At 33.6% G+C, this 27,383-nt stretch overlaps 1 protein-coding gene across 1 annotated transcript; it reads right to left on the bottom strand.

Moving 5' to 3' along the window:
- Positions 1 to 7,131: 7,131 nt before the first annotated feature.
- LOC113001655 (uncharacterized) lies at positions 7,132 to 7,662 on the bottom strand. The gene has a single exon (XM_026128551.1). It carries the CDS (start codon positions 7,660 to 7,662, stop codon positions 7,132 to 7,134), a length of 531 nt encoding a protein of 176 aa, XP_025984336.1.
- Between the last annotated feature and the right edge of the window lie 19,721 nt (positions 7,663 to 27,383).

Here is a 27,383-nt window from a genome sequence, read left to right as displayed (position 1 = left end):
GGATAGCTCCTAAGTAAAGCTTTATACATCTCCCATGCATCGAAGAGAGACTCAGATGGAATTTGTCAGAAGCTAGTTATCCTTTCCTTGATAGCTTCGATTTTTTATTCCAGAAATAATTTTTTGAAGAACTTGTCTTTGATTTGCTCCCATGAGGTTAGACTATGGTGTGGTTGAGACTTAGGCCATTCAAGTGCCCTTCCCCCTAATGAAAAGGGAAAAAGTAGTAGCATCTTGATGTGATCGTCTTTGATTCGGTATATTCTTACTAATGTGCATATTTGTTGGAAGCATGTAAGGGTGTAAGGTGGGTATATGGTTCTTCAATGCTAGATCCCGTAAATTAAGTGTTATGGGAGTATCAATGATCCCGTTAGGAAGATTTACTTAATGATCTCCCAGGTCTAGTGGACAAATAGGTTCATTTATATCTATGTCCTCGTAGGCTTCTAATTTGGTCATGGTTGGGTCTTCGACCATTTTTATAATTATGTGGAATACTAAAGAAATAAATATTTATTATTTCTTTCTCAAGAAGGGGTGATGCAATCCTACCCCCAAGGGTATTTGATAGAAGACTCCAAGAGGATTGAGTTAGAGTTGCTAAAGAAGGCCCTAGCTAGGGTTCTCATGAACCTCAAGGTAAATTTTTGAGTCCATGGGCCAAGGTTGGGTCCACTCTTCTTTGTAAATATTAGAATATGTTTTTCCTTCTTTTGGGCCTTGTATTTTGGTCATTCTAGTAGTATAGGGTTTTAGCCTTGTATTTTAGGGCATTTTGAGTAGTTTTTGTAGTAAAAACCTTTTTGTATTTTCATGTATTTTGGCATGGGGTGAGCTTAGCTATTATAGGGAGTGTGTGTAGCTAAGCTTTAGCTTCTCATCTCAAGGAGGCGAACTTAGCTATTAGAGGGGTGTGTGTAGCTAAGCTCTAACTTCTTTAGGATTCTTCTCAAGAAAGCTTCTCAAAGAGGTGAACTTAGTTATTAAAGGGGTGTGTGTAGCTAAGCTCTAACTTCTCAAGTAAGTTTCTCAAAGAAGATTCTCAAGAAAACTTCTCAAAGAAGCTACCTAGGCTATAAATAGAAGCATGTGTAACACTTGTTGTAACTTTGATGAATGAGTGTCTTATGAGACACACTTCAAAGTTCAACTTCTCTCCCTCTTTTTCTCCTTCATTTTCATGCTCCCCCCTCTCTCTCTTTCTTTTCCTCCATTGAAGCTTCCTCTCTAAGCTTCTTATCCAAGACACTCTCTTGGTGGTGAAGCTCCTTCTTCTATGGCTTATTCCTTAGTGGTTGACGCCTCCTTTCACCTCTTCTCCTTTATCTTCCGCTGCATCTCCATGGTGAAAAATCATCATTGAAGGACCTCATTGGAGCTCAAAGATCTAGCCTCCATAGAAACTTCACAAGCAAGCTTCCATCAAGGGGTAAGTGGTATTTTTGGACAATACTAGATAATAACTAAAGAGAAAATTTATATAAAGAATAAAGTATTTAGCTTAAAAATTTTCCAATAATATTTTTTAAAAATTAAAACGAGTTAGTAGAAATATTTTTAGGAAAATAAAATTTAAGAAATGAGAAGTAATATTACACTATTAAAAATAAGTAATTTTTTTTTCAAAAATCAATAGGAGGTGTTTTAGATATATTTTTTAAGAATTTGAATATTTAAAATGGGAAGAGAAAAGTTTTTCTGAAAATTAAAAGATAAAAATAAGAAAATAAATATAAAAGGACAAAATATAAATTTGCATTGAAAATGAAATATATAATTATTTATTTTATTTATTTTCGAAAATTTATTCAAAAAGGGAAACTATAATTTAATGCTAAAAATTGAAGATAGAATAAAAAAACTAAAATATATATGTCTATAATTTATTTATTTTTTCAAAATTTATTTATCAAAAGGGAAAATAAAATTAAAAAAAACTAAATATTGAAATTCTATATCTATATGTATATTTCAAGATTTTAAAGTTAAAATGGAAATAAAATCAAATGCTGAAAATTTAAAAAGATAAATTGAAAGGATAAATCAATTAAATCTAATAAGATAAAGACAAGATATAATATAAATAATAGTCTAACAAATAAAATCTAGAAAGATGATAATTATGATAATTTCCTAATAAATTTAAAGACAACTACCTAATCTACGAATATGATTCCCTAAAAGATAATATAAAATAAAATCTAAAAGATTTTAATTTGAATTTCAAACAATTATTCTCCAGACGCCAAAAACTTGGTTACCGTTTTAATTATGTTAAGATTTACGTTGACCAAGTGTAACCGAATCCTAATTGTAGTATTAAACCGAAGCTTAAGTTGTCTCCCAAGGGAATAGTACAATAACGAATATTCAAATTAAAACCTTTCGGATAAAGATATTTTTATGTTTTTATTTTTTCAAATTTGTATTTTAAATAAATGAAATTTTAATATTAAAATTTATAGAAAATAAACACAATCTAATTTTGAAATATTAATTAAAAAATATTTTCAATTTTTAATAATTTATAAATACAAAATATTGATAATTTTAACTAAGGTTGTTTTACCTTATCACAACCAGTGATGTTTTTAAACCGACATCAACCAAGGCTATTTTTTGGTTAACATCAAATAGGATTTTTTATTTTGTTAAAGTATGCCCGAAATATTTGTCAGTTGACGTCAGTCGGGGCTATTTTTTGGTTAACGTTGGTTGAGTCTATTTTTCAGCCGATGTTGGCTAGATTTTTTTTACCAACGTCAGTTAGGGTTTGTTTGGTCGACACCGGCTAGGGTTTCTTCGAAGGACATTGACCAAGGCTATTTTTAGCCAACGTCGGCCTAAAAAATCCTAGCAGACATTGACAAAAAAATCTACCCAATATCAACTAAAAAATAGCTTGGTCGATGCCGATCAATAGAACCTACCCAATGTCGGCTAAAAAACATCATTGGTCAACGTTGGCCAAAAAATCCCTAGTCTAAGTTGGCTAAAAAAGTAGCCTTGACCAATGTCGGACAAAAAACCCTACCCAACATCGGCTATAAAATAGCCTTGGCTGATGTTGGCTAAAAAATAGCTCTGACCGATGTTAACCTAAGAAACTCTAGTGGATGTCGGCTGTAAGAACCTAGTCGATGTTGACTAAAAATAATCATGTCTGATGTCGGTCAAAATTACCTAGCTGGTGTTAGCAGAAAAAACCCTAGCCAACATCAACCAAAAAGCCTAGCTAATATGGTTAAGAAATAGCTTTGGCTGATGTCAGCCAGAAAACCCTAGTCGATGTCAGCAAAAAAATCTTAATCGACGTCGGCTAAGAAAATCTAGTTGACATAAGCCAAAACACCCTAGCTAACATCGGCTAAAAAATAACCCTAGCCGATATTGGCTAAAAAATAGCTTTGGCTGATGCTGGTTGGAAAAACCTAGCTGACGTCGGCTGAAAAATCCTAACAGGTGTCTACTCAAAAGTTAGTCATGACCGATGTCAATAGAAAAAATCTAGCCAACGTCGACCAAAAAATTCCTTGGCTGACGTTAGCAAAAATTTCCCATTACCGACGTCAGTGAGAAAATAACCCTAACCAACATCATCTAAAAAAAATTTTAGCCGATATCAGCAAAAAATAACTTTGGTTGACATCATACAAAAAAATTCTGATCGAAAAAACCTCGGCCAACGTAAGTGAAAAACAACTTATGTCGATATCGGCCATAAAAACTTTAGTCACCCGTAGTTGTGAGTGTTGAGCGAGAAAGAGTCGCGAGCAAAAACGTAAGTTAGAGTGAGCATCTCTGAAAAAGAATTTCAAATTCTATATTTTTTGAGAGAATTTGAAATCCCACCGGTTTTAGTCAATTGAAATGATTCATAAAAATATCAAAAATTAAATCTCTTTTCAAATACTCTATCCAAACAAGCTATTTTATCATGAATCATTTTAAATTCCTTGAAAAAATGAATTCCCCTGTTAAATTACTCCATCCAAACACACTATAATAGAGAAGCCAAAATAACCAAGCCAATGGGTCTAACATTAAAATATAAAAGCTTTAGGAAGGTGAAGGTAATATACATTGCGTTTTAATAAAACAAAAGCACGAAAGCACGAGACATTGAAACCATTGCTTGAACCATTAATTCATAATTTTTTAATCCGTTGATATAAGCATGATAGCAATTGAAGCACAAAGATTTAAAACCATACGACAAAATCATGCGTAGTGCTTCACACTAGAATTTTAATGTTTTGAGAAAAAGATTTCCTATGTTTGCAATGCTAGTTTATTTTCCATAAAAAGAATGAAATGAATTATAATTTCATTTTGAGTCACATATTAATATCTTGCATCATGTTTCTATCACGCCTCTGTATATATTTATCGGAAAAAAAAATAAAACATACAGTGGAAATAAAATTAACATATAAAGATGAATAACAAGGCTACAAAGATATGTTCTAATACCAAATGTAAGAAATTTAAAATTTTACTTCATGATATAAACATGAATAAATTATTCAATAAGGGGACGCATACACAAAAATACACCTCTTGTAATCATTGCTATCAAGCTCTATGGCATATGTTCTTTCACAAGTAAAAATACAAAGTATATTAGTGTTTATAGACAGAGAAATCTTCTAGCCTTTGCCTTTTCTGAAGTGTGTGAATCAGTGGAGCATCATAGACAATTTATAGGCAAGACAGGGCCCCTCCATCTTATTACCAATATTATTTTATATTTTAATTATTCGCAATACATATAAATAATTGAAAAATCACCTCAAACATCTCTTTTTATTTTCTATAACAATTTCTAAATTATTTTTCTATTACAATTTTTGGATTATTATATAAGGATGATTTTTCAACTTTTCATTTTCTAGAATTTTTCATTTATAGAAATAGATAGACTAGAAATAATATCTCTTATCTCAATGACACCGAAGATACGGATATTAAACAATTGAAATTAACATGTGGATATAATATAATGAAATAGATACCATATTCATTTATATAAATAAGAAAAAATAAAAATAGAAGAAAAAGAAACATATAATAAAGTGGTCGATTACTCATAAGATAAACCACAAAAAAGTATTATATACATTATAGATTTTAAATTTTCCATTATTAATAATTAAAAAAAAAACCATCATAGATATTATAAGTTTTAAAGTAATTATTATAAATATTAATAAACTTATAATGTTTAATAAATAATGATTGGATGATAGAAATAAAAACATTTACATAAAGAATACATTCTAATTAAATTCATAAGTCATGAAATTGGCCATATGAATATAATATCTTCTTGAAATATATTTAAGTAAAAAATTAAAAAAGTAAAAATTAGAAATTATAGTAAATATTCTTTAATTTAATAATTATTTTAAAATATATAAAAGAATAGAATAAAATTTATATCTTTATGTTTATAAATATTATATAATTTTCTTAAAAATATAAGTCATCACTCCATAATTGCCTTAAGCAAATGCCAAATCTCATCTTTAATCATCCCATATACACCACTTTCTTTATGTATCAACTCGTAAGAGACCCATGCGTTCGAACAAGTCATTCACGTCTTAGTGTAAAACATTAGATTCTTATTAAAGAATTTTATTTTTTTATAACGAATCATCCTCCACATATGAATTTTTAAGATTGTGATGTTGTCCTTTTCATCTCTTTTTTTTTTTCAAGAGAAAGTCCCAGATAGGTTACCCAGTTTGTTGATGCTAAAAATTTGATCACAAATCAGGATTCCATCAATTGGTAATAGGGCTTCAATTCTTGAAACTATCATTTGTGTTTTGTTTCTTATTTTGTGTTTCCTCTTTTATTTGTTTTTTTTTCTCTTATTTAAATCTATATTATTATTATTATTATTATTATTATTATTGTTGTTTCATTTTCCTTTGTTCTATTTTTTGAGTCTATTTTTCTTTTTGGGAGGTATCAATATCTTTTTGTCTATATATATATATATAAAATAAAAAATTCGTGAAAAAAGATAGAAAGAAATGAAAAAAAAATATTTGTATTTACAAATATGTGTTTACAAAATTAAATATATTTACTGATATAAAAATAATAGGCTAATTTAGCTCTCTTAATTGGTAAAAAAAATTGAAAAAAAATTCAAGCAGAGAAAATATGAAATTTTATAAAATATAATTTTAAATAATTTTACAAATAAAATATTTGTGAATCTTTAAAAATTATAAAAGTATTTAAAATTTAATATAATTTAAATATTTTTTTTAAAATTTAACACAAATTTTTCATACAATTTTTATAATTATATAAATAAAATAAGAAATATTTGTTAATTTTTAACTAAATGTATATCCTGCGCATAGCTTATTTTTTAAATATTAGCTTAATACACAATAAAATAAATTTTAAAAGCATACATGTTTTAATTTTCTAGGGTTATTTATCAATAGTTATTTAAGTGAAACTTGATCAAAATTAAGCTATAATTAAATTGAATAAAAGGTATTCAAAGCCCTTTATCAGTAAAGGTTGTTATATCGTAAAATCGTGGAATTGATTATTCACTCTAAACATGGTTTAATTTTCTAGGCTTATCTATCAATAGAAATTTAAGTAAATTTTTTTATATCAAATAATGGTATAATTAAGTTGTGAAATTGAATAAACTTATCTACCAATCGCTCATCATAATTAACAAACTTATAATTTTACTCATTATGAGATAATGCTTTTTTTTGAATCCGCAAAAAGGAACATTTTATTATTAATACCAACCAACTTTAACACAAGTTGTAATGCAAATGTTACAATTAGAAATAAATTTCTAATGTAATTTCACTCACTCTTTCCAGCGAAAGAGAAAACAAATTAAATAAATTTTATTTTCTGAATGTCTTCTATGAGTATATACTGATATTTATACTCTCACTTCCTAATCTTATCTAATTGACTTTTTAAAATAAAATACTAATCATAACTAACTACTAATCTTATCTTTAAAATAAAATACTAATCATAACTAACTACTAATCTTATCTAATTACTAACTAATTGACCCTTTATTTTTGACTTATTACAATTATCCCTCCCACTGAAACGGACTTGTCCTCAAGGCCTATTAGAATTCCAATCAAAATTTGGAAATTGTTGTTGTACTGCATAAAGTTCCTTCCAAACAGCATCTTTGGGATTGGTATGTCGCCATTGGATGAGTACTTCCGTGATAGCTCGGTTTCCCTTCTTCTTTATTCTCCTATCCAAGACCACTAGTGGCTGCAATTGAACTTCCCCTTCCTCATTATGAAACACATCATGTATTTTTGTTCCAGTGGGTAACTCAAGTTTGTAAGCAACCTTCCCTATTCGCTCCAACACCTTGAAAGACCCATAGTACTTAGCTGCCAATTTGTGGAAAGCATGGTTTGCCAAAGTAAGCTGCTTGTACGACTTAATTTTTAAATAGACTAGGTCTCCACATTTGAACTCCTTGTCCACTCGTTTGAGGCCAGCATAATGTTTCATTCTTTCCTGGGCGCAAAGGAAGTTGTGGTGAAATAACTTTGTTATCTGCTCTCTTGTCTTGATGGTATAATCCACTGCTTCCACCAAAGAATCTCCTGTTAGAGTACAATTTGGCATTGGTGGAGGATAGCCGTATAAAGCTTCAAAGGGGGTCAACTAAGTTGCACTACGAAACTTTGTATTGTACCAAAGTTCTGCAGAAGAAAGATACTCTGACCATTTCTTGGGCAGGTCACCAGTGACACATCTTAAATAAACTTCGAGTGCTTTGTTGAGGGCCTCAGTTTGCCCATCTGTCTGGGGATGAAATGCAGTTGACTGCAGAAGTTTGCCTACGTGCTTCTTCATTAGTTCCATCCAAAATGCACTCATAAATATAGTACCTCCATCTGATATTATTTCACTTGGCCATCCTTGTAACCTCACGATGTTATCCATGAACAACTGTGCCACCTTAGCACCTCCAAAAGGGTGAGCTAATGGTAGGAAATATGCATACTTTGTAAGTCTATCACAAACAACAAAGATGACAGTCATGCCATTCGACTTGGGAAGACCGACTATAAAGTCCATTGAAATAGACTTCCAAGCCCTATCAGGAATGAATAATGGTTGAAGTAATCCAACTGGCATCCTTAATAATGGCTTGTTCTGTTGACAAGTGATACACTCCTGCACCCATTTTTTTACTGCTTTCTGCAACCCTTTCCAATAGAATTGGTCTTTAATTCATCTGTAAGTTAGATCATCTCCAGAATGCCTTCCAATCACAGAATTATGAAAATGATGTAGTATTTTGGTTCTGAGTGTTGAGTTTGCTTCAATGACTACCTTACCTTTGCGTCTCAAGAATTGGCCATCAAATGTGTACTGCTTATAAGGTTGTTGACACAATCTTATTTTATCCACTATCTTTTGTAACATATGATCTTGCTTCCATGAGTCTTTAGCCTCCATCATCAATTGGGATGTTACCTGGAAGATTGCTGCTAAGCTTCCTACTGGTTGTTGTCGCGACAATGTATCAGCTACCACATTCTCTTTTCCTTGCTTGTACTCGATGCTAAAGTCCAGTCCCATCAGCTTTTCAAGTCCCCAATTCTGTATTAAAGTTGTTGGAGGTTTTTCTAGCAAGTGTTTGAGTGCCTTTTGATCAGTTTTGATGATAAAGTGTTGCCCAAGAAAGTAATGTGGCCATTTCTTGACTGCAAACAAAATGGCATAGAACTCCTTTTCATATGTAGACAAAAGATGGTATTTTGGCCCCATTGCTTTGCTGATATAAGCTATTGGATGACCTCGCTGAATTAAGACAGCCCCAATGCCAATTCCAGAAGCATCTGTCTCCATAGTAAAGGGTTGACCAAAATCAGGTAAGGCTAGTATAGGAGCTGAGATCAAGGCTTCCTTTAGTGTAGAAAATGCCTTTTCTGTGTCCCCATTCCACTTGAAGTCAGTATCTTTCTACAGCAACTGTGCCAAAGGTTGAGCTATCTTCCCATAATTTCTGACAAATCTCCTGTAATATCCTAATAACCCAAGGAAGCCCCTGAGTTCTTTAACTGTTGTTGGCCTAGGCCAGTGTTTTATTGCCACTATTTTATCTTCATCTGGTTGCACCCCATTAACCGAGATCAAATGGCCCAAATAATCTATTTTTGTCTTCCCAAAATTTCATTTTTTGTGATTGAGAACTAGGCTGTTGTCTTGGAGGAGTTGTAATGTTGTACTCAAGCATTGAATGTGCTATAACCAGGTTTTTGTATATACCAGAATATCATAAAAAATACAAGGATACACTTCCTGAGATAATCTTTAAAAATGTCATTCATCAAGTTCTGGAATGTAGCTGGCGCATTGGTTAGCCCAAAAGGCAAAACCACCCATTCATAGTGACTGCTATGCATTCGGAATGCTGTCTTGTGAATGTCCTCTTCTATCATCCGAATTGGGTTATAACCACTCCGGAGGTCCAACTTGAAAAGTAACATGCATCATGAAGTTCATCTAATAAGTCTTCAATTAATGGCATGAGAAACTTATTTTTGACTGTTAGAGCACTCAATTTTTGAAAATCTGTGCAACACCTCCAAGAACCATCTTTCTTCTTAACCAGTACTAGTGGAGATGCATAGCAAATAGCACTTTCTCTAATAAATCTAGTGCTAAGTAATGATTTCACCTGCCTCTCAATTTTTTCTTTTTGTGCATGCGGGTATCGATAAGGTTTCAAGCAAAATGGTTTATCATTGAGCAATGAAATCTTATGATCATATCTTCTTTTGGGAGGTAGAGTGGTAGGTTCTTTAAACAATTATTGATAAGTTGCTAATAAAGCATCCAACTCAGATTGCTACCTTTGAGTTAGGTGTTGAAAATCAGCAGTTGAAGAATCACTGTAGCAATATGGTCCTCTTATAACAAGCAACATAGCTTGACATTATGCTGTCTTCAGCTTGCCTGTAAGTTCAGTCATATCTGTTGATGCTTGCTCACTCTGTAAACAAACCATCTTCCCTTGATGTTCAAATTTCATGGTTAGCTGAGCACAATTCCAACTTATTTCCCCTAGTGTCCTAAACCATTGCATTCCTAGGATCACACCAAAAGTACTGCTCGACAAAACTAGGAAGTCAACGACAAATACAAGATCATGAAATTTCCGTTGCACCTGACTACACTTCTTGGTTATCACAAGTTACTTATTTGATGCAACCGTGACTAGAAAACCTTGAATATTTTGAGATTTAAGACCTAATGTTTTTACCCAATTCGCACTGATAAAATTGTGTGTGCTTCCGGTGTCCATCAAGAATGGCACAACTTGTTTCTTAATCATGCCTTGCAGTTGCAGTGTACTACCACCAGCCACACCTTGTAGTGCATTAAGGGAAATACAAACATCTGCATCCTTGACCATATCTAAACTACGCTTTATGAGATCATTGTTGTGATCCTCATCAGATTCGGATTGCATGTCAACAATCGCTTAATCTTGTGAGGAAAAAATAGCATTTAACTTACCCCACACCTTACATTTTTGCTTATGATCTCGATTCCATTCGTCACCATAGAATCGACACAACCCTCTAGCAATCCTATCACTAACCTGCTTCCTAGAATTATTGTTGGCAGTAGATACCTTAGAATGGGTTGGATGTGTTGGCTGTGTTGGGTTTTGAGTCTGTTGCTGATGCAAAGTTGTAATTGGAATTGTTCTATGATGTTGTGATGTAACATACCAGTTTCTTGAATACTTGGCTTGTGAATCTGCTTGAATCAGTTTCGTTGGAGAAAACTTCTTGGTCATCTCGTGAAGAACCTCATCTTGAAGTCTGGCTATTCTGACTGCTTCCTGAATTGAAGAAGGTCTATGAACCCTGACAGATTTCTCCAATTCAACAGTCAAACCAGAGAGAAAGAAGCTCAATGCCAACTCTTTTGGTATAGCAATACGAGCCAAAAGTGTGTCAAACCTCTTAAGATACTCAATCAGGGAATCTTGCTTTAGTCTCGCAAGTTCTGCCATCGAGTCATCAAATGCACCAATGTCAAATTGACTGCTTGCGTCTTGCAAAATCTGCTGCCACGTCTTGTGTTTGTTATTCACATTCTGCATGTAATGCCTTTGCCAAGCAAAAGCCTTACCATCCATGGACAATAGCAACAAACGACTTCGTTGTTCTTCCGGTGTTCCTTCCAATTCAAAAAATTGTTTGGATTTTGCCTTCCATTCTCGATAATTAGAACCATCAAAAAAGGGAAAAGGGATTTGCGCCCTATCCACTACCGAGACAATGGGTTCATGAGTCCCACTAAGATTTCCATCCTCAGTTTTGATTTTAGGTCCCTTATGTTAGGTTGCAATCGAAACCATCAGTCCCTCGATAGATTTCTGCATCATCTCGAATGAATTTTGCATTGATTCTTGAAGATCAGAGACGATCTTCTCATACGAATCCATGCGTGTCTCAAGCTCTTTTGTTTTCACCATCGTCACCTAGCAATCTGATACCAATTGTTACAATTAGAAATAAATTTCTAATGTAACTTCACTGACTCTTTACTCACACAGCGAAAGAGGAAACAAACTAAATAAATTTTATTTTCTGAATGCCTTCTATGAGTACATACTGATATTTATACTCTCACTTCCTAATCTTATCTAATTGTTTAAGATAAAATCCTAATCATAAGTTCCTAATCTTATCTAATTGACTTTTTAAAATAAAATACTAATCATAACTAACTACTAATCTTATCTAATTACTAACTAATTGACCCTTTATTTTTTACTTATTACAGAAAACTGGGCATAGAAAACATAAATAGATATACTATAAAAAAGAAAACATAGATATAGTAAAATAGTAAATGAAAACAATAATGCCTTTTGCTCCCTGTTGTTATGAGAACAACTCCCAGTTATGCCTCATGCGAATGATAGCATTGCGTCATTCCTCAAATGAAAACAGTAAACATTCCTCCCTCCTAGTCTGATTTTTCTGCAATAAAACAAACAGCAAAGTTCAATATGCCAGAAAAGCAAATTAAGCCATCTTAAAAAAGAGTAAGCAAAATTATGCCAGAAAAGCAAAGTTCAATTATTGAACAACTTAAGTCTTTTCGAACTTACTTTTTTTACTCCATTTGTGGTTCAGAAACCATGGCCTGTTTCTGATTTTTTTACACACATATACCTTTTAATTTTTTTTATCTACCCTCCCCCAAAATTATACACAAAAGTATAGCAGTGTTTGTGGGCCAGTTTTAACCAAATTCAGGACCCAACTCAATTAAATTTGATCGGTTTGGTTCGGTTCGATTTCAATATTTTTTTTGAAACCGAACCGAATCCAACCCATTCATGAACAATTTGGTTCAGTTCGGACCAATGGGTTACCCATTTAAATTTGATTTTTTTTATTAGAACTACTATTTTATATCATGATTCATTCAAATATTTAATACAATTAGCATGATATCATCAAATGTTTGAAAGTAGTAAAATTGATTCATTTAAAACCATCAACCTAATATTCTAAAATAAAATAATATAAATTAAAACAAAATATTCTTCAACGATATTTACTATAATAGTCAGAATCACACCTATTTCCTACAAACTAATTTCTTGCACTAAGTTTTGCTGCAACTAGATTTGTTGCTATCAAATTTGCTAAAACAAATGAACAAAATATGTTCAATTAATATTATAACATGGCAGAAAAAATAAATATGAAAAAAATATGAAACAAATAATAATGTATATGAAAGTAATACCTTAAGAAGTTCCAACACTAGTAGTCCCAACACTTGCATTCCAACACTTGAGCCTCAATATTAGTAGTATTTAAAGCCAAACCAAATAGCTCTAAAAATTTTGATCGGTTTGGTTCGGTTTTGACCTAAATACATAAATGACCTAACCCAAATTGTTCGGATTGATTTGGGACCATTTGGGTTTGCGGGTAACCCATACCTGTGAACACCCCTAAAAAAGTATCCCCTAACGCTACAACAAGCATGGATTTGGGGATGAGGGACTCAAATTCTCAGAAATTTTTAAACTTCTTTTTGCACGTCTTGGGAAATTCGATATTGCTAAGATTGATTTCTGAATAGGTTTTCTTAATTTATTTCTTTTTTGTTTATTAATTCTTTCTTTGTATATATTTTTTTAATAATATAAATAAAATGATAATAAATATTAATATATTTAAAGATTATATTTTACTAATATAAATAATTATTATAATTGTTAAATATTAACATATAATGTAACTAATTGGAAGGATATTTTTTTTTATAATTATTAATATTTTAAAAAAATTAGTTTATCACAACAAGCAAATAGTATTTTGAGTAGAGACAAACACTAACAGAATTAAAAATTAACATTTGTGATAATCTGTAGGCACAAGCAACGACAACATTAGTTATTAGAAATTTCAACAATTTAATGGGTATGTTGGCAATTTTGACTTGTGCTTCCCTGATTATTTGAATATTTGTTCTTGGAATAACCAACAGTTTTGCACAATGAACAATGCTTCGGTTGTCCTCGTTCTCTTTGGTCCATTTCAGTACTATACGGGTTGATCTTGGGTGACCCCTTTTTTTCATCCAAATTTTTGGATCATGACGTATAGTTGTCCCTTCATATTTTGGCTAGTATGATGTGAGCTTCATTTGTCCAAATGATTTGCTATAAATGTTGAACACATAATTGAGCTTGTAAATGTCATCAATGATCTATTTGTAATCAATGTGGACATACTAAGATATTGTAATTACATGTGAACATGGCATGTGTAGTTTTTGTAACTTACCACAATCACACTATCATTCATTAATGTTTACAATAAATTTTTCTGGGAGACGTCATTGTCTTGGATTTAGGGATTCTTCCACTAAGAAAAGAGTACTTTGTCGACTGAACTAAATTACACGCATGGAGTTAGCTTTTTTTTTAATCGGCCTCAATGATCTTGTCAACATTTTTTGTTAATTCTTTACCCGCTTCCATCATTGCTATGGCTTCCCTGCACCTTTTGACAAAGTATTTGTTGCATCTTTCATAAGTACTATTGACCAACACAAAAATTTGGAGACAACTTGTTTTTTTAGCACTGAATTCATGGCTTCAACAAGTTTTGTTGTCATGTGACCCCATCGTTGCCTGCTGTCCCAAGCAGTAGTCCATTTTTCTTTTGGGATCTTCTCTAGCTAGTCAATCACTTATTTATTTTCTTTCATTACATTGTTGAAGTAATATGCAAATTTGGGTTCAATCATGATGTACCCTGACATATGACCAACAAAATACATTCACAATGTTTGTCCATGTAATGTAAAGTTTAATAAAAAATAATAATTCTTTGGTTGTGGAACTTACCCATGCTAATGACATTTTTCCTTAGACCTAACCTGTTGAAATGTCTCATGAAGTTTTGTACAATATGTCTAATGCAATTCACATGCACCGAGTTGTCTGGTGTCCATCGACTATCATGTTTCTTGTAAGCACTTATTATTGAAATGTGCATGTCTGACGTTAGGCAAATTCCTTGTTGCTTTGCCACATGTCTTTTTAAGTTTTGGACGAAAAAAGACCAGGCTTCCATAGTCTTATCCTCAACAAGGGCAAAGACAATCGAAAGAATGAGGCTGGCCCCATCTTGTGTGACTACCACTAACAATGTTCATTTGTACTTCTCGTAAAGAACAGTACCATCAACCTGAACTATTGGTTTGTAGTATACAAACCCATCAACAGGTGCCTTAAATGTTGAAAAAAGACGATGGCACATTGCACAACCAGGAAGTAGTTGTCTTTATTCATTATAACTTAGCTTCAACTCTTGCTTAACAATGCTTCAGACACAAATGTTGGAAGAAATAACATATTAGTGTTTTAAAATATTAAAATTACGCATATGTCAATTGCTACATTTACTGAATGTATTTTAAAATAATTTACTTTATTCGCATGTTTTGTAGATACATTTCAAAATTCATAAGTCAGTTCCTAACTTTGTGACCTTGTAAGATCTGTTATTCTTTATACAATAAATATTTACTACATATTTGACATCAACTTTGCTGGGAAACCACATTCGTTGAAAGAGCATTTTTGGTTCATAGACGGGTTCTTCTGGGTAGTCCATCAAGTAATTGATTTAGTTGTTCATATCCATAAAATCTCAGTGATTGATTTAGTTAGGTATATGTTAGGTCAGTCAACAATTGCATGTATGATGCAAGGTTGGTGTTCTATTCATACTCTTGATTTTGGGTGTGGTTGAGATCAAATGTCAGTTGGTATTGTTCGTAAATTGGTTGTTGTGATGTTTCAGAAAATGTTGGCTGGTATGGTTGGTAATTTGATTGAGGAATTGGGATGGTTGTATCAGAATCAACATATGTGACAAACAACTCAAACCCATAAAGACATGTGTTGGTTGAATACCTTGAACATACTATTTATGTTCGGGTTTTTCTCAAGATTTATGGATGTTTACCTTAGTAACCCTTGATCTGTTGTCAAAGGGTATCCATAAACCACATCCTTAATATTTGCTTTCAAGTAGACATTATTTTGGGATGGGCTAATGACAAAACTGAGATTATGTTTTGGTGATATATGTGGATACACGAGTAGACATTATATTATAGATATAGTTGAACCATAATAGTATACACTAGTCAATTATGAAATAACTTTGGATAATGTGAAATTGACACAACACTGCCTCAAGCTCCACATCATGCTTATCATCAATTAATACAATGAATCATGGTTATTGGATTCCTGCCATTATTTTCAACCTCAATGCAACAACTTTAATAGTGACTAAGAGTTGAAGATTTCAATCTACGAGGGAAAATTTTGGCACTTAGATTATTATTTGTATCAACTGTTTTGGTTAAAATAATGTTTCATTCCAATAGTTTTAATGTTAATGAAACCATTAAGGCAACTTTTGGGTCTCAATTCGGCCCTTAGATGCATGAACCATGCGGTCAAAAAAAGAAAAAATTACTAAGAGTCAAAGATTTCAATCCATGAAGGCAAAATTTAGCACTTATATTTTTATTTGTACTAGCTATTTTGTGAAAATAATGTTTTATTCCTATATTTTTTATGTCAATAAAGCTGATAATTGCAAAATGTAGGTCTAATTGATAGTTAATTCAGAAAAGAATGGTTAGATTTTATCTACTTTATAGTTGTTTTTAAGATAATAATGAGGGATTTTAATATCATTTTAATTCTTGACCAGCTAGATTCAAAAGAAGGGAAATTGCAAGTGCTTTGGAGGTAAATTGATGCAAAAACATGAAAAAAGCCTTGAAGAAAAAATTGAAGTAAGAAGTAGCTCGCTTAGTGCGCAAGCCACACCTAGCGCGACACCTCACTCAGTGGCCAGCCAAAGATTAGTGCGAAAAAGACCCACGAAGAAACCTGAAGGCATGCTTAACGCGCTGTTCGCTTAGCGCAGGGTTGCGTGAAAATTAAGCTAACTAAGGCCTATAAAAGGAGTAGGAAGCAAAGGAGAAAGACACACCGAGACTCAGAGCTCTCTATTGAATACACCCAAAACTTGAGCATCTCAAATAGAGGAAACCCTCTTTATAGCCATTTCTTCCCTCCTTATCCATCCCTATTCTTCTTCCATCCCCATCAACCCTTAAAGTGTAAAGCCTATCATGACTATGAGAGGCTAAACCCCCCATTGTTGGGAGCCTAATGGCCAAACTCTTGTAATGTAATTCGTCCCTACTATCTATTTAATGCAATTCCAATTTTTATTGTTCCTTTTATGTGCTTATTGTTATTGATTGTGGTTTGATCACCCATACTCATACATCTGTTTAGGATTTAGGCATTGGAAAATGTTTATTTTCTAAAGAACTGGGAAAGGGCATTTAAATGAATCATGTTTAGGAATAAAATGAATTTGTTTAGCCTATTCATGCATCTCTATCCTTAATGCAATTTATTGTTTTATCTTTGCAAATGAATTTGGGAGAGAGAATAGATAAATTAGGCTCTTTCACTTGAGGAATCAGGGTTAAAGTATTAGAGTAGGTGTGGATAAAAATTGGGATAATATTAGATAAGGAAAAATTATTAACAATTTCATCACAAGTAGTTTGGTATGCTAGGCCCCAACACATTTGCATTCTGAATTAACCTGTTTGTTTCTTGTCTTTTTATTTTCAACCGTTTCTATTTTATTTCACTTACAATTCCTTATCTCTTCTATTCCTTCTATTGCTTGAAAATTGGGTATACGCCAATCTAAGTACAAACAAAGTCCCTGTGGACTCGACACTCAGACTTTCGTTTTACTTTACTACTTGTGACAATTTGGTGCACTTGCCAATTAGTTAAAAAAAGCCATTAAGACAAATTTTGGGTCTTGATTTGGCCATCAGATGCATGAACGAAGTGCCAAAACCAAGAAAAAAATTACTAAGATGATGTAGCTTCATGTGGAGCTTGTAGGCCTTAGATCTTCTTCATCAATGGAGTCCTTTGCTTCTTGAAGATCAATGGAAGCAGAATGGAAAAGGAAGAAAGATGATTGGACATGTCACTTCAAGGAGAAGATGAGTCAAGAACAAGCTCACCACCATAGGAAGCCATGGATAAGAGCTTGAAGGTTGGAGAAGATGAGTGGAGGGAGAAGGAGCAAAGGAGCATGAAATTTTGTGCCGCAAATGAGGTATGAACTTTGAAGTGTAATTCTCAAATGATCAAAGTTGAAAAAATGCACACACAAGGCCTCTATTTATAGCCTAAGTGCCAGACAAAATTGATGGGAAATTTGAATTTCTATTCAAATTTCACTTGAATTTAAATTTTGAATTTGTGGAGCCAAATTGGGAGCCAAAATTTACTATTTATGATTAGTTAATTTTAGCTATGGTTCAGTCCACTAATCCAAGATCAAGTCCAAGATTCCACTAAGAGTGCTTAAGTGTGATGAGGCATGTAAAGCATGAAAGACATGCACAAAGTGTGACTATATTATGTGACAATGGGGTGTAGCAAGCAAATGCTCACCTCCCCCTTAGAAAGGTCCAAAATTTAATTGGATTGGGCTCCTCCCAATTCAATTAAATTTCTCTCCCAACACACACACACATCAAATAGTGTACTTAATGCATGTGAAATTACAAAACTACCCCTAATACAAAATCTAGTCTAGGTGCCCTAAAATACATGGGCTGAAAAATCTTACATTACTAGGGTACCCTCCCTACACTATGGAGCCCTAAATGCAAGGCCCAAAAAATAATGAAACCCTAATCTAATATGTACAAAGATAAGTGGGCACATACTTAGCCCATGGGCCCAAAATCTACCCTAAGGCTCATGAGAATCCTAGGGCCTTCTCCTACATCTCTGACCCAATCTTCTTGGAGTCTTCTATCCAATGCCCTTGGGGGGTAGGATTGCATTATTCCCTCCCCCTTGAAAAGGATTTGACCTCAAATCCAGAGGTTCTTGAAACTCTAGGCTTCTTCTCTCAACACCTATAAAAAGAATAAAAACATATATATTTGTGGTGTTTGGTATGTTGGAGTAGGGTAAGATTTGAAAACCCCTTTCCTAGGCATCTTTCCATGAGGGAACATGGTTCCTCACCAACTCAAAATGTAAGCTACATGTGTTTGACAGCTCACTTAATAGATAACGATTGGAAGTTGCACAAAAAGATTTTGAATTTTCGCCAAAGTAAGAAGCCATACGGGGAGAGACCATGGAAAAATTTGTTGAGTCATGCTTGAATGAATGGGGGTTGAATCAAGTTCTGAGCTTGACAATTGATAATTCTTCATCAAATGATAGAGGAATTCAACTCTTAAAGAAAAGGCTATTGTGTTGGAATAACTTAGTTTTGAAATGAGAGCATATTCATATGCGTTGTGTGCATATCTTGAACTTGATTGTGAACAGTGGGCTAAAAGAGATTGACAACTTTGTTTTAAGAATTTGTGCTGCAGTGAAATATATAAGATCATCTCCTTCTAGACTTATGAGCTTTAAAGAATGCAGTGAAATATAAGATCATCTCCTTCTAGGCTTATGAGCTTCAAAGAATGTAGTAAAATATATAAGAATTTACGTTGAACATTGAATATAAGGGTCACATTTGCTTGAATGTTGAAACAAGGTTCAATTCCACTTATTTGATGTTAGATGCTACTTTGAAGCATAGAAAGGCAATTTAGGAGTTTGAGTTTCATGATAAAAAATATGCTAATGAATTAGGAAAAGGGATAGGTCTGCCTTCCTGTGAAGATTGGGAATATGTTGAGGCTACTCTACCTTTCTTGAGCATCTTCTATGAAGCCACTCTGGGCATCTCAGGTACCTCTTATGTTACTAGTAACATGTACATGTTAGAGGTGGTAGGTATTTGGCATGGGATTAACGATTTTCTTAACTGCAACATTAAAGATAGTGCTACACATAAGATGGCTAAAATATGAAAGAAAAATATAAAAAATATTGGGGTGGTCCTAACAAGTTGAACATGTTGTTCCTAATTGTTGTTGTGTTAGATCTGAGGTCTAAAATAAAATATATGAATTAGGCAATTGATAAACTTTTTGATGTGGACAAGGCAAATGGGTCTAAGTCAAGGCTAAAGTCTTCTTTGAAATCATTGTTTAATGACTATAATGGTCATAAAGGGGGGGCTCAAGATGACACACAATAAGCACATGTAAATGTACCTAGTTACACGAAAGATCCATATGGTTGGAATCTATTTTTGCAAACATCATGGCTAACCTCATCAAAAATATATAAGCTTCAAAAGTATTTAGATGAAGGGATTGATGCAAGTGCAAAATTGAATATTCTTGATTGGTGGAAAGTTAATCCAGGTCGATTTCCAATCCTTTGAAACATAGCACGAGACCTATCAGCTATGCTTCTTTCTATAGTAGCATCTGAGTCTGCATTTAGCATAGGTGGAAGGGTGCTTGATCCATTTCGTAGTTCTCTATCACATGAAAAGCCAGAGGCCCTTATCTGTACACAAGATTGGCTCAAAGATACACCTTCAGCACCATTTTTAGACTTCGATTTGGAAGAGCTTCAAAGTTTCGACAAACGTATATTGTTTTCCAATTTTGTAGTAATATTATAATTAAAATATTTATTGAGTAACAGAAAGTTTTTTTTATAGAGTTGGTTTCTCAGGAAGATGTTGTTGGTTCAACTAGTATTTCTCTTGAAGAGTAATGTTTGACATTAGTACTAATTCCTACACTCTATGACTGGAAAGGTACTTTAATGTTACACTTTGCATGTGAATTTTGTTTCGTTTTGTTTTGGATTTTTGTGTATAAACTATTGATTTTGGTTTTGGGCATGGGTAGTGTTGAGGTTGGTGAAAGGTAGGCATTTTGTTGTTGGTTATATAGGATACATCTAAGTGAAATTGATGGCCCATTGGATGGAAGGATGAACTCTTGGATTTTGATATTTCAAGAATATAGTTTCAGTATTTTTTTATAGAATAATACTCTGAACAATGGGGATTAGATGGATGAATTGTGCTTTAAGGATATGTAGTTGTTATTGTGCTTCAGCCTTCAGACTTCAAATTGTTTGTTGTTTTGAAAGTTTATATTACATTTTATTTTAGTAACTTAATTATGATTATGATAGAAATTGGTCAAGTTCAAGTGTAAGTAATTCTTATCAATTTCAAGTGGACATAGGCTAAGTTTTTCAGTTTTAGTGTTTAATTACTAAAATTTATATAAAAAAATCCTTATAACATTTAAGTGAATATAGATTGGATATGACCAAATTCATATCCACTTAAATGGATTGGATCTTGAATCCAAATTGATTTTAAAATATATGGATATAGATTTAAGATCCAATCCATTTAAGTAGATATGGATTGGATATGAATTGGATTCATAAAAATCCAATCCATGCCCACCCATAGTCATTGCCTCTATTCCTTCCCTTAACCACCTATAATTTTAAAAACCAAACCAATGATTGACCCGATCAAGACATTTGGTCACTGGGTCAATGGTCAAGCCGGTGGGTCACTATTTGACCCGCATGATCCAATCCTTTTTAGAAATAATTAAAATTTTATACTCAATCTTAATTGACTCACATGACCTAGCACATTGCCTCTCTTGGGCATGACTTGGCCTGGATCAATGGGTCACCGGTTTAACCATAAACTTGATCGGGTCGTACTAAGTTGCACCAGGTTCAATGCATAGTCCATCTAATAGGCAACTCGACTCAACCAAACCTCCAGGTCACGATCAAACCGATCTGACTGACCAGATTGGTCCAATTTTAAAACACTGGCATCACCATTCCATTGTTACTACCATCACCATGACCATTCCACCACTACTGCCACCATCGTTGTCGCCACTATTCCACCCCTACCATTATCGTCACCTCCACACCACCATTCCACCAACACCACCACCACCAGCACTGTCGCTACTCCCACCCCGCTGCCTCTACCACAACCATTATTTCATAGTAGAGCGAGGTAAGATAAAATAATTGACTCACTTTATGTATCTTTAATATGTAAATTCTTTTTAAAATCTAAAAACAAAAAATAAATTGAAACTCAAAACTTAAAACTAATATTGATTTTGATTTTAAAAAATTTCAAAACTAAAAACGAGAAACCACCCCAAATAGGGCCTAAGGTCTCATTTAGGATGGTTGTGAGTTTTTGATTTTTGGATTTCAAATATAACTTTCAAAACAAAATATTTTTGATAAAAATAGAGTTGAAATAATTTTTCACTCAATTTTGAAACAGATTTACGTTTATTTTTAAATTACCAACTATTTTTGTAAAAAAAATATAGTTTTAAAAAATGATGTCTAGTCTTTAAAGTTGACTATGAGAAGGCTTATGACTCAATTAATTGGAATTTTTCGCTCTACATGCTCCAGAGGTTGGGTTTTAATGAAAGATGGTTAGATGGATAAAAAGTTGTTTGGAGTCCTCTATGATATCGGTTTTGGTGAATGGTGGTCTGTTAAGAGAACTTGGAATGCAAAGGGGCTTGAGACAAGATGGTCCTTGAGCACCTTTTCTTTTTACTATTGCTGCAGAAGCCCTTAGTGGACAAATGAGAGAGGCGGTTACAAAAAAGTTATACTCTAGCTACAGGGTGGAGAGAGAAGATGTTGAAATTAATCTCTTACAATATGCGGATGACACTATTTTTTGGTGTGAAACTTCTTTAAAAAATGTCTTGATCATTAAAGTATTGAGATGTTTTGAGATGGTTGTGGGCCTTAAAGTTAATTTCCAAAAGAGTAATTTTGGAGTTATTGGCGTGGAGGAAAGTGTGGGCCTAAGATTTGCTCAAATCTTGAATTGTAAGCTTCTATTATTTCCTTTCGGGAATTGCTAGGGGCACCCAGCAACATTGCTGGTGCACCCAACAATTTTTCAAAAACCCGAAAATACCCCTAAACGTTTTTCTTTTATAAAAAGCTGTTTTTTTTCATGGTTGCTTTCTTTGTTTCTCCATGGTGGTGCATGTGTTGTGCGATATTTCTTCGTGCTGGTTGTGCTTGTGCTCTGCTTTGGTGTGATATTTTTCAACTAAGGTACATAGCTTTTCTGTGTATGATTGTTTATTTTGGGTAGTGGAATGGTGTAAGTGTTTCAGATTCGATGCAAGAAATTTTCTTCCGCCGGTGACATTACTACTGCGGAAGAAAAAAACTTCTTCCGTGGAGTCTCGCGGAAGACATCTTCCGCGAGATTCCACGGAAGAAGCAGTCTTCCGCAGTTGTAATGTCAACAGCGGATGAAATCTTCTTCCGTGGGATCTCGCGGAAGACATCTTCCGCGAAATTCCACGGAAGAAGCTTTTTTCCGCTGCACATCGGAAGACAGCTTCTTCCGTGAGTGCTCACGAAAGACGTCTTCCACGAGATTCCACGGAAGAAGCTGTCTTCCGCTGTGGACATTACAATTGCGGAAGACTGCTTCTTCTGTGGAGTCTCGTGGAAGACATCTTCCGCGAGACTCCATGGAAGAAGCTGTCTTCCGCTGTTGTAATGTCAACAGCAGAAGACAGCTTCTTCCGTGGAGTAATTTGTTTTATAATTTTTAGTTTTAAGATTATTTTGAATGTTATTTTGGTTAATTCTATTTGTAATTTATGTGAAACATAAAAATATATATTTCTTGGTTGAAGTGTTGATTTTTTTGCCTAGGTTGAAGTATTTTTTGGTTAAATGAACTTTGTAGGTTATAATTTTGAAATTATGTAATTAAAAGTTGAATTTGGTTGTTGTTAAAATATTGATGTATATATAGATTAAATATTTGTGTGAGGTTGTCAAATGTTGAATTAGTTCGATATTCATAGTTTGTAAATTTTTTTGAGTTGCTGTATTGTTCAAATTATTTAGTTCAATGTTGAATCAGGTGATAGTTATAGTTTGAATTAAGATGGACAAATATCAATGGGCATATTACAGTACGATGTCCGAAGAAGTTGATATGGATTTTCAAGATGAACAAGATTGTGGTGTGAATGACGGACATGTTGATTGTTCAGATGCTTTTAATACTTCTCAGGTAATCATGTTGATCAGTTTTAGTTGTTTGGTCTAATGAATGATTTGTGTAAAAATTAATATGTCATGGTTGTGTCCTAGGTCTTTGCAACGCGAGAAGATGTTTTGAATTGGGCTCGAACGGTTGCCCATGAAAACGGTTTTGTTGCAGTAATTATGAGGTCTGATACATATACTGGTAGCAAAAGAAGAACTTCATTTGTGTTAATTGGGTGCGAAAGGAGCGGTAAGTACAAGTGTAGGAAGAAAGAATTTGTTAGAAGAGACACAGGCACTAGAAAATGTGGTTGTCCCTTTTAAGATTCGTGGAAAACTAGTGCATGGGTGAAGGTTGGACGGTGAAGCTGATATGTGGGATTCACAACCATGAATTGGCGAAGACCTTAGTTGGACATCCATATGCTGGGAGATTGACAGATGATGAGAAGAATATCATTGCTGATATGACAAAGTCAAATGTGAAACCAAGAAACATCTTGCTAACGTTGAAGAAGCACAACGCCAACAGTTGCACCACAATCAAACAAATCTACAATGCAAGAAGTGCATATCGTTCCTCAATCAGAGGAGATGACACTGAAATGCAACACCTAATGAGGCTCCTTGAACGTGACCAATACATTCATTGGCATAGATTGAAGGATCAAGATTGATGCAATCCTACCCCCCAAGGGTATTAGATAGAACACTCCAAGAGGATTGGGCTAGAGCTACTATAGAAGGCCCTAGGGTTCTCATGAACCTTAGGGTATATTTTTTAGCCCATTAGATAGAACACTCCAAGAGGATTGTAAATGTTAGAATTGGTTTTTCCTTCTTTTAGGCCTTGTATTTTTGCCATTCTAGTAGTATAGGGTTTTAGCCTTGTATTTCAGGGTATTTTGAGTAGTCTTTGTAATAGGGACTTTCTTTTATATTTTCATGTATTTTGGCATGGGGGTGAGCTTAGCTATTATAGGGGAGTGTGTAGCTAAGCTCTACCTTCTTTAGGAATCTTCTCAAGGAAGCTTCTCAAGGAGGTGAGCCTAGTTATTAGAGGGGTGTGTGTAGCTAAGCTCTAGCTTCTCAAGGAAGTTTTCTCAAAGAAGCTTTTCAAGGAAGTTTTCTCAAGAAAGCTTCTCAAGGAAGCTACCTAGTCTATAAAAAGAAGCATGTGTAACACTTGTTGTAACTTTGATGAATGAGAGTCTTGTGAGACACAACTCAAAGTTCAACTTCTCTCCCTTTTTTCTTCCTTAAATTTCGTGCTTCCCCCTCTCTCTTTCTCTCCCTCTTTCTTTCCTCCATTAAAGCATCCTCTTCATGCTTCTTATCCAAGGCAATTCTTGGTGGTGAAGTTCCTTCTTCCTTGGCTTATTCCCTAGTGGATGGTGCCTCCCTTCTCCTCTTCTCCTTTGCCTTTCGCTGCATCTCCATGGTGTAAAATCACCATTGAAGGACCTCATTGAAGCTCAAAGATCCAGCCTCCATAGAAGCTCCACAAGCAAGCTTCCATCAAGTGGTAATCAGAGCACAAGAGCTTCAAGTAGGTGCTCCTTAAACCTCCATTAATTTTTTGCTTTACCTTCTCTTCCATTGTTGTTTCTTCATTTTTTTCTCCATGTATCTCCTCACATGTCTTGTGCTAAATGTTGTTAACATGATTCTTTGGAGTTTCCACCGATTAAACTTGCTATAGAAGCTAGATTTGATTTTCTATGGTTCAAATTTCTTGTTCTTGTTCTTGAACCATGAATTGTGTTGAGTTTAGGTTCCTTTGAGATTTGTCTTGTTATTTTTTGTGGCTGAAACCTAAACCATAAAATTCTTACAAAAATATTAAATTAGAAGAAAACCTCAAAAATCTAGAGGGACTTGTTCACCTATTGTAGTTTTGTCATAAAAGTCATGTCTAGTCATGAAACTTGTCACATAAGATTTCTTATGTTGTGCTGAATTTTATTTTCTTGTTTCTTTGTCTAACTCATTTGTTCATGAGTGTATGAAAGTCTTTTGGCCTATTATTTGATTTGAATCAAATCTTTCATGTTAATTAGTCCTTAACATGTTCATGCAAAATTCTTAGAGAGTCTTTGATTGTGAACCTTTTCTTGAACTTTTAGGTTTCCTTATGATTGTGTCTATTGTGAATTTGAGTTTTGGTGATTGAATTGCTGGCTGAAATGTTGATCCTAAGTGAATATTGAACTCCTAAAACTGTGGTAAACAGTCCTAGTGAGTTCAACATACATAGGAAGGTTGAAAGTAAGCCCAAGGCAATCAATATACCATGCTTAAAAAAAATCGCCGGTGCTGGCAGCTTGGACATACAAAGTTGTAAAAATTACTGAGAATTGGTTGTTTTAAATTTTGAGCTGAAATTTTTATTTAATTTGATAGACATCTGGAAAAAAGTTATAAAAAAAGAACCAAGTTATTTGGATAAAAGGAAAAAAATACTAAAAATCACACAAGTTGGCAGAAAAATCAGTATCCAGGAAAAAAAAAAGTGAAAGGGAAGTGTGATTGTTGTTTTGGCTCAAAATTTATTATATAATTGGTGCCTATGTTATACCAATCTTAGTTCCGAAATTTCAATTGAAAATTACTGTGAAAACAAGTGCCAAAGCTATAGGTTTGTTGAGTCTTTTTTTATAGTTTTTTTTACTCTACTCTAGAGCCATTCTAAGTTTCTCTTTGAGTCCTAGCATGCTTCTATGTCCTTGTCATTGCTTTAATTGCTGAGTAATCCTTGAAAAATTGTCTTGTTAAAACTCCATTGGTTTAGCTTTCATTTCATTTTTTTTGGTCTTTGGTTATTGCTTGTCTTTTTGTTTCCTTCTTTGTGGGTTGCCATATATGGAATTGGAAGGAGGATTGGTGCCATCCTTGAAGAATTTGAGTCAAGAAGAAAGGTGCCAACCACCTTAAGAGCTATTGGACTAAGAAGCACTCCAAATTGAGTGAATCACCAAAGAGATAACAACCATCAAAATTGAGGACCATTTTGTAATTTTGTAATTTGCAATTTACTTACCTTCATTGCTTTCAAGTTTTGTAACAAAAAAACCTTTCATTGCAAGTGTGTTGGGAGCCTCCAATAGGTTACCAAACTTCCATTTGTGTGTAATAATTTTAGGCAATTTTTCCTTAGGATAGTGAGTGTTTTGTTGGGAACCTTGAATGTGGTCATCCAAACACTCTTAGGATTCGCCTAGTTTACATTTCTGGCTTACTTTCATAGCTTATTTCCTTTACCTTCCATTGTCAAACCGCTTAGATAGATTTCCTTTTACCAATTAGTTTTTTACATTATCTTTCACACCTATTTAAGTGTTTATTTTGGCTAGTTTCAATCATAGTTTCTTTTACCTTTTGTTTTCAAACCTCCAACAAGAAAGAACCCCAACTTAGGAACCAACATGAGTCATCATTCATCTAGTGTTAATGGCAATGTTACTAGTCATAAAGACCCTTTATCTAGAATCTTAGATGAGTTGAGTTCCCTCAAGTTATGGAAAGAAAAACAAGAGAGAAAAGAAAAAGGAAAAAAAATACTGGAAGAAATAAGTCAAGATGAAAGAAAGAAAATAAGAGAGGAAGAAAGAAGAAGAGAAAAACATTCCTCTTATAGTAATCATAACTCTTGCAAGAGCCTAAGTGAAGAACTTCGTGACTATTACGAAGGAATGCATAGGTCACATCTTAGACCTCACTCCCATAGAAGAGA

The sequence above is a fragment of the Glycine max genome, chromosome 5, assembly GCF_000004515.6.
Source record: "Glycine max cultivar Williams 82 chromosome 5, Glycine_max_v4.0, whole genome shotgun sequence".
NCBI classification, from domain to species: domain Eukaryota; kingdom Viridiplantae; phylum Streptophyta; class Magnoliopsida; order Fabales; family Fabaceae; genus Glycine; species Glycine max.
This window is presented reverse-complemented; position numbering and strand designations above follow the sequence as displayed.

Bases quoted from the DNA above. Each gene is read 5' to 3' on its own strand.
- LOC113001655 (XM_026128551.1), bottom strand. From the start codon at position 7,662: ATGCCAAATTGTACTCTAACAGGAGATTCTTTGGTGGAAGCAGTGGAT.